Source organism: Dryobates pubescens, chromosome 4 (assembly GCF_014839835.1).
Source record: "Dryobates pubescens isolate bDryPub1 chromosome 4, bDryPub1.pri, whole genome shotgun sequence".
NCBI lineage: Eukaryota > Metazoa > Chordata > Aves > Piciformes > Picidae > Dryobates > Dryobates pubescens.
This window is the reverse complement of record NC_071615.1, coordinates 23,229,796-23,243,121: the sequence shown is the minus strand read 5'-3', so window position 1 is coordinate 23,243,121 and position 13,326 is coordinate 23,229,796. Positions and strand designations below refer to the sequence as shown.

The window sequence follows — 13,326 nt, the reverse complement described above, 5'->3', positions numbered from 1 at the left end:
GTTGTGACACGTAGTACATTCTTTTTGTGTGTGTGTGTTTGTTGTTTGTTTGGGGGGTTTTGAGAATTTCATAGTAACTCTGACTTTTGTTCTAAATTAGTCCTGCATAGTTTCATGCATGCAATTAATTTGTGATACATGAGGAATGAATCTTTGCATGTACACACAGCTAGCTTGGCAGCAGTGTACCAAAGGGATTTGTGTGCACTAAATGTATAAAAACTGGCTCTGAATGCAAAAGGGAAATGTGTAAAGAGAGCTGAGGCATGCCCTTAGTGTGTTGTTAGCACATATTCTCACAATTGTTTTTAGTTAAAGATGGCTCTTCCTCAAATAGCATCAAAAATGCAAATCTCAGTCTGTAGTGGTCAAGTGCAGCATTCAGCTAGATGAGTATACTGACCGTCAGTGCTGGAGGCCATGTGTCTGGGTAGCACATGATACACAGTTCAGCGCACTTAGTGCTTCCTCTCAAGCCATTGCTCCCTGTATGTGCGAGACTAAGAGAAATAAGAAACTACCATCCATAAACAATGCAGGTTCTTATGGAAAAATACTGTCAAGCAGTAAGTCATAGAATCAGTCAGGTTGGAAATGACCTCAGAGATCATCAAATCCAACCTATCACCCAACACGTCATGACTAATTAAACCATGGCTTTAAGTGCTATGTCCAATCCTTTTTTTGAACATCTCCAGGGACAGTGACTCCACCACCTCCCTGGGCAGCACATTCCAATGGCCAATAACTCAGTCAGTCAATATACAGAGCTGAAACTTGGGAACTGTAGTTTATATTCCTCAGAAAGAATATGGAGCAACTAGGGTTTAATTTTCTGTGATCCCTCATGTCCTTACTAAGCCTTTACCAAAAATGTTCATACCTGTCAGCGGCCTTACATGTGCACTGCAAGAGTATGGATTGCCAACAACCGAAGAGTTGACATCCGCACTGCAATGGGGCACTCTGCATTGCACCATAATGCCTGAGCTTGGTTGTGGTTCCTTCAGAAAGGAAGCCACTTTGACCCAAATGCCTGTGAGTCAATGTGTAGTCTGCAAGAGTTTTTGCAGGATAAATTTGCACTAAAAATACCCTGCCATACTAATGTACTTGAATACTAGTTTGGCCATGAAGTCATGATTAAGATCTCAGTCATTATTCCCTTTTTGTGTGCCTCAGTTCCTTCCAGAGATTAAGATGAAGATGATAGTATTTCCTTTTATCTATGAACTACATTGAAAAGTGGGATGGAAAGCACTGTAAAATGCTAGAATAGAAGGAGGTTTTCACTTACCTAAGAGCAGACTCATTTTTCCTTTTTCTGTTCCCTGACAGTAGCTACTTACTGATTTGTGTCCCTGCTCCTTACCTGCCTAGAACAGGAATAGTAGATGGATGTGGCTTTAGGAGTATCAGGTTTTTAAGACAAATGAGACCTTTTAATAAATGTTGTCTTTCAGACAGAGCTTTTGATTCCTTAGCTGTGCTGATCCTGGCAGAAGAAAATGGAAGGTCCACAGCAGCGTGAAGGAAAAACTCAATGAAATGTACAATAATATAGTCATGGTAGAGAAAAAGAAGTATTTCTATTCCCAGATATTTAATTTTATTGCAAATCATATGATTTAATTATCAAAGTACAGTAATTATGACCCATGCAATACTAATGGCTATTGGCAACAAGGCACACGAGAACACACAATCTAATTAGCTTTAATGGGATGGATTTAATAATATATTGGATTAGCATCTGTTAGAACTAAGTATCAAGATTTATTGTTCTCTGAATTAATATTGACCTCTTGCTCTCAGGTCAATAAATCCTAAACTTACTTCCACTTAAATGAGTATCTTACTTACTATGTTAGCACTCTTCTGTTTCCCATCATGAGCTTCAGTAGGAGCAGAGAGCTGCACTTCCCTGCTGCTGCATCAAATGCTTCTTTAAGGAACTGCAAGAAAATGTCAAATTTGCAAATAGAGGCATAAAAGGGTTGAGGTCCTGAACTCTTTGTCCTTTCATCTCATAAAACCGTGCTTCCTTTTTGTTGCTTGATAAGAAAGAGCAGAAATATTCAGGAAAAAAAATTGATTACTGGTAATGCCACAGAAAAAGTGTGCAGCTTGCATCCTCGGCAGTCTTTGTATTTTGGGCAATATTGTCGTCAGAAATTTCTACAAGGCTTCCAAAATGTCCTTTAACTGAGAAGAATCTAAAAGCATAGAAAATACTTGAGATTGATGTCCATTCAGCAGATATCTAGATCTTCCTTTTGAATTTGATGGTGTTATAAGGAAATGTGCATTAGTCTAACCCTACTCCAGATTAATTCAGCTATAAAGTCACTGTAATTTCAATGAGAGAATTCTTTAGGTAAGTGTTGATTAATCTTACAATCTGTAGAGAATCTTTTCTAAAGCTATTAGTGAATCAGAGACTTTATAAATTTGTGAGAAGATTATTTGTATTTATTGACTTTTGAGGAACCCCTTCAATAAAGGAAGTGAAGTCTAGCAGATTTCAATGAATGAGTTTTGTATAGTCAATTGTAACTGTTTCCAATGATCAAAAGATTGTTCTTGCTTTTTCTCTGATAAAAATATCTATGCTGGTGTGGAAGCCTGACAAAAATTTGCAAGTTTTATGCCTTGCTATTCCAGAGTGAATACCTGGTCAGACTGGAGAAAGAATAAAATTCTCAAAGAAATCCAGGGTATAAATTTAGAAGATTTGATCTGTGCCTCTGAGCCATGTCTATAGGGGTGTAGGGTAGGCTCCAGGTTGGCAGATTTTTTTGTTCCTTACATACCTTTGAGGTTACAAATCTCTGCATAGTGGATGCTAAATTTTGAGTCCAGTATGCCTTTCTCCCTCTAAGTGCACTTCAATTATCTGTGGATTGACTGCAGTCCAGTTCTATTTAGCTAAGGTATTTATTAAAACTAATTATGTATAATTTGATTTGTTCATTTGCAAACGCTTATAGGTACGAATAATTTACCCTTCACTTTCCATGCTTTCAGACCGTAAGAAAATGTATGAATTTTAAAACCCTAGGGAATCTGCTTTGTTCTGCCAGTTTCCTGACTGAACGTGCATTTAAGTAGAGGCTTGTAACGTGTTGCATTAAAGTTGTAAAAACAAAAATGAAAAGGTATTCGCTGGAATGAGGAGAGAGGAAGGCTGAGCTGGAAGGAATGTTGCCCTGGGACAGTGGTTCACAGGGAAAGTGGAAGGATTCAGGGGCCTTTAATTCATGACCACACTAGACTTTAAATAAATGAATCTCAGGCAGGCAGAACAATTCCAATAACTGACAGCTACTGGTCCTGTGTTTCACCAAGTAAAAGGGGGAGAGGGAATCATTGCTAAACTGGCTTGTCAGATTAGATACTAGCCTTACTTTTATGGTAGCAGTCTGGGTTGTGGAAGACATCATCCCGTTGTCCCCCACAAGGGATTGTAAGCAGCCTCTAAGAAGGTCATTATGATGTTTTTAAGGGGAGGGGGAGAAAAAAAGGCAAAAGATATATCTGGTTTTCTTGAAATACATGTATGAACAATGATGCATTACTGTTCTTTAATCCTTACTGTAATGCAAATACAGATGGTGCTGCTGCCTTATGCCGTAAGCCGACTTGTGTAAGTGGTAAATAAGATCTTAACAATTTTGGAACCATTCCAAGTTTCCAAAGCAAGGTTCCTTATTCTAAACCAGAAGTGCATCGAGTTTTTGAATTTGTCACCCTTGTGATGTAATCTTCCTATTTGTGAAGTGCTCCTCCTAGCACGTTGTGCTGAGATTTCCTTGTGTCCTCAGTGAAGTGGAACAGCTCATCCCAATGCTTACGAAGTGACAAGCTACCCTTTCATCCCAAATGGAGAAAGGGTGCTTGTCCTTGGCAGGGTTGAAAGACTGGGAAACATAGTTACTAAAATGAGAACTTAAAACATTGTACAGAAGAATGTTGTGTATGTTATAAAAACTGTCAAAACAATTATTTCTTTATAAACCCCGTAAAAGTCAACTCCCTTGCTACTATTTAAACAGATCAGGGTGCTGGATCCACAGCACTGCATGGTATCATTTGGAGTTTTTTTTAATGCCTACACTTTCCACATGGTTTGTTAGTAAGACCTCGGTAATGCACCACAGAAATGACAGAAAAATGATAAGAAATCCATATGAACTGTCTTGAAAAGCCATTTGCTCAGGTAGAAGATGACATGGGACTGTGTACCTAGAAAGCTGTGTTGTTTACTAATGTAGGTCTTTGCTGTAGGTAAAAACATAGACAAACATCAGTAAGTGCCGGTTCTATTCTGCATGCTTTTTGTTCTGCCACCTCCTTTTCAGAGGCTTATTAGCCTCAGTGTAAACACCTTAGCATCAGTGTATACACCTTTATCTGAAGGCTATTTCTTTTGTTGTGTGAACAGTTGGCTAAAGAAGTCCTTCAAGATCCAAAGCCAACCCACCATATCCTATTAGACTGGGCATTTTCAGTTGTTTGCAAGGTTCATTAATGTGTCTTCTAGCAACAAGCAATGGCTGAGAAGACTATATGCAAGGCATGATAGCATGGACATGCTGCACAGCCCTGAGTTGAGGGTGTGTGGAGAATCTCAGTGCTGGGACAAAAACACAGCAGCATCTGCTCTGCTTTAATATGTTAGTTGCTCCAAAGAATGTGGAAGTGGTTACTGCTATTTTGACAAGTACAGTTATTTCTCCTTTTGTTGCTTGGTATGGCACAAGGGGAACACTGGTGCAATAGTGTTCGGCAGTAATTTATCAGTGGTTTAGGGATGTGGGCCCAGAACAAATTCTAGACAAAAGAAAAACATGTTTGGGTTTTACAGAGAGCCTTGGCTACAGGAACAAAACTCTGATTGGATGTGCAAATATTTGGTATTTTGATTGTCCCAGTTGGGGTGACAGCTGACAAATGGTCTGAGTTTGTTTTTAATTATCGCCAAAAGGGAAAAAAAGGCCTGTTGTTTTAGAGCCAGGAACTGATGTTGCAGCACAAGGCAAGAAAAGAATTTTAATAGTGGAGGATATACTTTCTCAGTGCTATAGATGTTGAAAATGCTCTACTTCTTCCAGATATTTATACTATTTAACTAGTTTTGTGATTACAAGCCACCAAGGAAGGTATTTTGTTCACATGTATTGTATCCAATGATCGATATTAAAACGTTAGCTACTGTTCTTAATGCTGACTGGTACCATTCATATCAAAGTTATTTTCAGCAGTCACACTGGGAAATGCAGCAGGTATGTTGTGCCAGATGTTTGTGAGCCCTATTTTGGCACAGAAATTATTTAATATATATCATAGTAGCATACAGAGCACCTATGAGGTACTGGGGCCGATTACAGAAGATGTATGAGCACTTAGAGACTTCACTGCCTGGAAGGGTTCTTTGCCTTCTGTGAAGGGGAAAAGAAACATGTTACCCAAGAGAGGAGGAGTGATTTGTCCAAACAGCCTCTAGCAGGGTTAGGGACCAGTTCAATTTGTTGAGTCTATATCCAGCATTTCAACCACTGTGCTGTCATTTAAGTGAGATAAGAACCGATCTTGTCAAGATCTGGTGAAGCCAATGTCTCTCATATGACAATTAAAATTGCATCTAAATACTGATTTGGGGGGGGGTTGTTTGCTTCTTTTTTGGTGGTAATTGCTGTATGATAGTTTTCTTACAAATGTAAATTATTCTGAAGTGGTTGTTTCTAGCAGGAAGCATAACTTGTCAGACTTTGAATAACCAATAAGTTGCCTTTTAAATAACAATCACAAATTTCCAAATGAAAATTTGCCCCTTCTTGGGGAGCCAAGATAGATTTTTGTGGTAAGATGAGAGAGACTGTTCTGTATAAATTTTGTCTTCCATTGCAAGGAATAATTGAGGCAAGAACACAAAATGTGTTTTCCATTTTTTATGAAATCATGAGAATGTGATCTTTCCATTTTGTCAAAAGGGTGGCTTTTATTTTGTCTTCTAGCTACAGATCTCTAGCCAATTTCTTGTGCACTCTTCGGTACCTTGGAAAATTTCAACAAGACTCTGTTTGAGGAAGAAAAATAGATTGAGTTGCTGATATGCTCCTGTTCTTCCAAAACTGTCTAGCCTGCCTTTGTGGATCTCTAGAAAGGTTATTGATTTACTGTGAGTGTGGCTTTCTCTAGCCAGAGCTCAAGGCTGGCTGTAAACTGCCACCTGAAGCAAACACACAAGGAGGAAATTTAGATAATTGTATTCTGCTTCCACTGAAGTGCGTGATGATTTTGAAATGAATTCCAGGAGGAGCAAAAGAGGGGTCTGAGGACTGGCAGTCACTGCTGCCAGCAGCTGGAATAGTTTTGCAGCTTCGTGTTGCATAAATGTTCAGTGACCTAGGAACTGTCTAAAAGGGTTGGGAAAAATGTTTCTGATCCCAATTGCCAGTATTAACACCACTTTTCATAGGCATTCTGCCTTTGTATCATTTGCTGGAGTAGCACACTCAGTGTCATCCACGCTACTCAAAGCAGATTGAGTGATGTTCCCAGCCAAGTTTTGCTAACGGAAGAGGGAGTCCTGTGAATTTTCTCATACTTTCTGTCTTTTCTGGGGCTGAAAAAAATCCTACAGATGTTTCAGTTAAGGAAGTCTCAGCACTTTTGATCTCACATATTTATGGTTGTACAAATAATGGATTTTTTTGGTTTGGCCATTGAATTCAACTGGAAGTAATTCTTGGGTTTAGGTGACCAGAAATAAATTACTAATTTTTTTTTTCCCCCCAGAGAAGCTAAAATGAAGCAATTTGCTTAGTTTTGGCTTTGTCAGTCCTTATCTATTTGCTGCAATAAAATATGGGTTAATTTCTAACAGAATGTAAGTTTTAATTGAAACCAGTGTTTTGACAAAAGAGTTTTATCAATTTAGAAAACTTCTTGGCTTTTCTGGCTTTTTTATTTTCCTGTCTAATGCCAGCTTTTCACTTGGGCTTTTTCTTAAATTAACTTCCTTCTTTCCTTTTCCCTACTGAAACAAAGTATTTTTGTAAATTCATTGTTTAGCAGAATATATTTACCCAGCATTGTTACCAGTTTATGATGCCTTAGCATTTAAATGCAGAGTTTTCAGAGTGTTGCTTTTAGAGTACAGCTTCTAGGCTATAGTTTGGAAAAGCTGTTACAGTATGTAACCATCTGGTATGAGGAGACAAATGTGACCGGAGTCTATGAGAATGACAGCAGTATGAGAAGCGTTCAGGTAACAGAAGTATAGTGTCAGCAGCTCAGAAAAATAATTTCTGATGGGACAGTCTGAAAATATTGGTTTAGGTCTAAAACAAAATCCCTTACAGATTAAGGGAGGGCATGGAGAAAGAAATTGAGAAGAAACTGAGAAACCCCTGGTGAGGGGTTTGGAGCACAAGCCCTATGAGGAGAGGCTGAGGGAGCTGGGGTTGCTTAGCCTGGAGAAGAGAAGGCTCAGGGGAGACCTTATTGCTGTCTGCAACTACCTGAAGGGAGGTTGTAGCCAGGTGGGGGCTGGTCTCTTCTCCCAGCAACCAGCTTCAGATCAAGTGGACACAGTCTCAAGGTGCACCAGGGGAGGGTTAGACTGGATGTTAGGAAGAAATTCTTCATAGAAAGAGTGATTTGCCATTGGAATGTGCTGCCCAGGGAGGTGGTGGAGTTACCATCACTGGAGGTGTTTAGGAAGAGTCTGGATGGGGCTCTTGGTGCCATGTTTAGTTGGTTAGATGGTGTTGGATGATGGGTTGGACACAATGATCTCAAAGGTCTCTTCCAACCTGGTGCATTCTAGTCTAGTCTAGTCTATCTCAAACAGGTGTTTTGTCAGTTAGGCTGAAAAGATTTTAAGTGTCCAGGCTTGTGAACCAGCTCTTTGGAGACATTACGTACATGCTTCTCCTGCTGATAATGTCCTCAACTCTATTGATGAGTCAGTCTTTAATGGTGGATTCTCAAGTATGTTGTGTGGTCATGGTCTGAGTTTGGTGGAAATTCTTGAAGTGTTGGAGAAACTTGCACTGAATGCCATTGACAAGTCGATTAGGGGAGCACAGTAGCTTTTAAGGTATTGCCCTGTGGTACAATTGTGCAGAACCACTCTTCTCAAGGCTAATGGAGATATGAAGAGGGAGTTATATTACTTTATTGATCCTTCTTGTGCACTAGATGCTTCAGCTGTACTGTCCAGGCTGGTTCTGTCTGCATATCACACTGCTCTGTGTGTGTGTATACAATCTGGGAAGGAACATTGGCATCTTCTGTGTAAATATATATATATGAAGGTCAGCTATGGCCTTCCATGCACTGCACCTTCGTTCTACCTTCCTAAGGTAGAAGAAAAGCATAGCTAATGTGCTGCTGAAATGAGTGTTTGAAATAATCTCCAGGATGGATTGGCAGGGGAGTCCAGTGGTGGGAAGGAAGTGGTGAAGGCAGGAAAGGAGAAGACATATTCTAGGATACATTACACTTAAAAAAAATCTGAGACTCTTCCAATGCCAAGTAACATAAAGGATTAGATTTACAATTTGAATTAGTTCCTTAGTAAAAGGATTGGACTGGTGAAGCAATCTCACTCTTACTAAATTGCTTTCTGAGGAGCCTATCCTGAATGGGACAGTGCAGCTCTTTCTCATATTTGATCATCCTCAGGTCTCATGGACATCAAGGGGAATTAAACTGATTGAACTCCTCACTAGGCAATTTGTTCTTTATAGGTTTTTCTAGCTGCAAAGTGCTAGCTGCCCTTACTTTTAGTTAGTAGTCATACCTTGTAATCCTCAAGTTCAAGCCCCAGCATGTATGTTATCATGTAATGGTTCTTTTGTGGGACTGTACTTAAGCATTTCTGCATGTATTCTGTTCCTTACTGCTTTCTCTGGGTAGGATTCTCAGCAGTTTTGTTACACTGACTGCATCACAGCAAATAGAACATGCAGAATACTTTGTGGAAAACCTTTCTAAAAATAATCCTGTCAAAAGCCAATAAGACAGTTTTATGTTTTGTTTCTATTAAGTAGGAAGTGTTTGCCTTGGCCTCAAAAAGAAACGAATGCACTTCAAATTCAGAGGACACATTCATTAGCACAGTGGATGAAAGAGATAATAAATAGTATAATGAAAATGAGATTTTTTTTTTTCCTTTGTTTCTTTTCCATGGAAGAAGACCTGCTGAAAGGCAGTATATTTACAGCCCTGAAATTACTGAAGCTCTAAATGTTTTTTGCTTTTATGGTCTCTATTTGTGCTACTGTGTATTTTGGGATGATGGATTGTGGAGCAGTGGGTGTTGAGATGAAGAGAATCAATAGCGTGATACAAAACATGAAATAACTCTGATGGAACATCAATAAAGGCTAAAAGTTGCTATAGAGATTTGAATCTTAAAGAAGAGCTTGAGAAAGTATATTAAGAACTCCTCACTTCTTCCTTTGCACTCATAGAAGCCACTTGGGGGTTCTTGTAGAGTATAGGTATGGAGAATTAGTTTCTTTTATTTTTCTGTATTTAAGTGGGGCCCAGGGTAACACCTTCATGGCATGACATCTTCCAAGCATTGTCACAGTGTCATTGCTATCTCAGGCCAGAACTGCTGTGAATAATAATGGAAGAGTAGAGCTCTTAGTAGCCTTGGGTGCTTCTCAAGGGTGCAACACATGCAAATTGAAGAAGTAGGAGAATTGTTATGCCAAAGTTATTCACTGAGAGAATATGTATAACCAGGAAAGTTCCCAGCCAAGGGCCTTTGAATTTGACACTTGGAAAATGTGCAATTTCCCCCTGGTATTAGAACTGTGTAGTACTACATTTGGTTGGTTGTTAGGATGCAGTTTGAAATACCTGATCTGAAGCAGAGGGGATTTTATGGGTGACATGCTTTTCAGGATGAAGAAGGCTGTCTTATGCAAAATAGCTATCATCTTTATCCAAGCAGAACTCCAGTGTTTGTTGTGTTGTTTGGTTGGGGGTTTTTGTTGTTGTTTTGGTTTGTTTTTTTTTCTCCTTGAATGTGGAATAAATGAGGTTAGTCTGCAGCTATTCTGAATGATAAAACAAGAAAATTGTGGAATCCTTGAATAATTTGCTAGGTAGGCAGAAACCCAGGTGGGTGATGGTGCATGAGTATATTTGATGAATTCTATTTTTAAATGATACATGCATTGCAGATACACAGCAGAAGTGTGATTTTTGTTGGCAACTTTCATTAGGATCTTTACCCAGGAGGCACGCCTGGAGTTTCACATTAGATTTTGTGGGCATTATGAGAAAAGGTTGGATGTGACTGAAGGCACCACGATATGCCTCTTTTTGACTGTAATTCCCAGTTTTCCTGTCCTCGTTGTTATCTTCTTGTTTCCCAAATGTTTATCGCAACTAACTTCCGACTTTTGTAGCTTGCAGCAGTATGTAACCCCCCAAAATTCTGACTGCATGTTGCAATCAGATAGGATATTCATTGCTTTCATCTGCATCATTCATGCTGATGACACTCTGGACTTCAATTAGAATTCTGACTCCATCAGTCTCATAGCTTTAAAAAAAAAAAAAAAAGGCAATAAATAAAACAGCAATAAACTAAAATTAGAGAGGCAACTTGTGAGAACTATAAATACACCTCCTCTAAATGCCATCTATATTCTCAAGCAACAGAAGCTGCTAGTGTTGAAAACCTTAGCTGTTTCTGTCTAAGCAAATTGTACAGGACTTGTCTGCTAAAATGTGCCATGTAAAAATAAAACTATTAAAGTGAGCTTGGCACCATCATTTTTCTACTGCAGATCATATGGGTAGTTTCTGGCACTAACTTTTAGAGCTGAAATAAATTAATGCAGATACCAAGGTTAGGTCATACACTTACTTGCTTAGTTCAAAGTCAAGCCATCACCAAAGGAAGAAAAGGAACTCACTGTTCTGAAATGCATTAATGTCATTAGTAATGTATTCAAATGCAGCACATTTTTAAACTACTACTTCTGTCTAAATAGTTATTTACATTGATTTCTGTTTTCCATGGAATGGAGTACTTCATCCAGCAATGCATTTAAGCTTATGACTGATTTGGAGCATGAGAACACAGAGTCACTCACACACTTAAAGTTAAGCACAAGATTAATCGGAGATGGTTAAGAGCCCTGCTGGGATGAGACCACGTGTTCAGCTGTAAAGGCTTCACTGCCAGCCTTTTTCATGTTGTTTTTTTTTTTCTGTAGTGAGACACCTATGAGGTTTCAGCTCATTTGACATGAGTGATGTAGCCAAATGTTACTTAAAATTTCATCTCTCAGATTTAAGCTTTAAGTTTCAGCATCGGGCCTTGTCCCTTAATATTGCATTGCTCTGACTTCTTTAAGTTTCTTTGGGCTATAATCAATAGGTCTTTTAAGGAGAGTGGCTTTGCAGATGTGTCAGAAGGAGGACCATCAAGCCAAGTAATCAGGCTTAGCCTAGCTAGCACAAGAGAGAAAACCTACTGGCTGCAGTTGATGTTCTTCCTGAGTTCAAATTTTTTATGTAAATCACTAAGACTAGAGATTTAAAACCAAGCTTTCCCGTGTTACAGATGAATGCCCCAAGCAGCTAGTTTTGGAGAGTTTTAGGTCTTGTCTTGATTATTCCAGGAGTCTCAGAACCTCAGAGCACAATCTGCCTTTAAACATGCAGGTCTGAGCTTTAATGTCACTTGAGGCAGGTAGTGGGGAGGGCAGGCACGAGGTATAAAACTCAGACACTTGGAAAAAAACTTTGTAAATCATAAAATACAGTTTGTGCCCAAATCTGGTATATTTTTGAGTGTGACATCAACCCTTTTTTTGTCTCTACTTTCAGGTTGCTCCTATAATTAAAGAAAGAATGATGAAGAAAGGCAGCATGATGCTTGGGTACCAACCTCACCAGGGCAAAGTCAACTTCTTCCGCCAAGTGGTGATCAGCCCCCATGTTAGTCGAGAGGACATGGACTTCTTGCTGGATGAAATTGAGCTTCTTGCTAAGGATTTGTAGCTGCAGCTCCACAGCACCAGCCACTGCTATCTGTTATGTATGGAAGGAGAATGGCAGCAGTATTCTGGTGCTATTTTGTGAAAGGTAGTAAAAAGCTCGACATGTATGTTGGAAACTCATTTTAGGTGATGTGGAGAGCTTTTCGGGTAGAACACTCCTTCACAGGAAAGTTTTTGCTGATGGGGGTTTTGACAGTGCTTGCAGCACCACTGCCATTGTGGGAAGTGTTTCCTCAGGAAGGGAGCACTTCTGAAAACGGCGTCTATGTCCCAGGGAGGGTAGCTGTTTTTGAGGTGCCTGTGCACCGTTTGGCTCTAACTAGTCATTTATACATGCAGGCAATACTCCTCTGATGTTGCTGTTAGAAGTGGACTTATATGCTAATTAATACTCTGTCTACTCAGTTAATGTTGTAGTTTGGTGTGTATTTAAGGATAGAGGCCTGCTTGGTAATTACACTGATAAGCCTGGAACGAGTTCTTCAAGGCCCCTAACTAGGGGCTATGAGCACAGGCAGAGTGGAATGGGACTTGGTGAGGCTGTGTCACCATCTTGCGGGGTTTGCAGGATCCCCTGCACAAAGTCCCGAGCAACCAATATTGACTTTGTTTTGAACAGACTGAACTAGAGGACCTATTAACATCCCTTCTAACCTACAGGATTTTGTGATTCTATAAAGTACAATCATTGGGCCCTGTCCGTGTTTGCCAATGTTGCCTATCTGAAATATCACCACCACTTCAGCAGCACTGAACATATTGGAATAGCACTTAGAACTTTTTAATTCTCTGTTAACAGGAGTTACCTACAATATCTGAATGGCTGTTCACCTTCCTCTGTTGTCAAAGTGATTAAAATTTATTTAGCAGCTTTTAGATGCACTTTAAAATTATAACAGAAGAAAAAAAAAGATATCTATTTAGCTGAAAGACAAGAAATTTTTAATGCATGGTGACTGTATATTAAATAACATAGCAAAATCACTTGTCATTGTTTATATTTTCCTACAGATTGGTGATGGCTCAGTCTTGTGTTCTCTGTGTGCAATTTATTTTTGACACTGACATTAAGGTGATCAAAGAAGGCCAGCTTGTGATTTTTAGGATATGAGCAGCTTGAATATTTTTTTTGTCAATCTTAACTTGCAAAATTAAATTCTAAATTTTGTCTTTGTCTTAAGAATTACACTATACCTTTGATCTGGCTTTATTCTACTAAAAATTGATCCATTTCACAAAGATAGAAATGTATTTTTGGGGGTGAAGTTCTTGCAGCAAACTAATA

The 13,326-nt window shown here is 39.1% G+C and overlaps 1 protein-coding gene across 1 annotated transcript in view; it reads left to right on the top strand.

Annotated features, from left to right (window-relative positions):
- GADL1 (glutamate decarboxylase like 1) overlaps nt 1-12,971 on the top strand; it is an 81,779-nt gene extending 68,808 nt beyond the window's left edge. Inside the window, exon 15 of the mRNA XM_054160936.1 lies at nt 11,869-12,971. Within this exon, the coding sequence (XP_054016911.1) occupies nt 11,869-12,042 (174 nt within the window). The 3' untranslated portion in view covers nt 12,043-12,971. The remainder of the gene's footprint in view (nt 1-11,868) is intronic.
- The last annotated feature ends 355 nt before the right edge of the window (nt 12,972-13,326 follow it).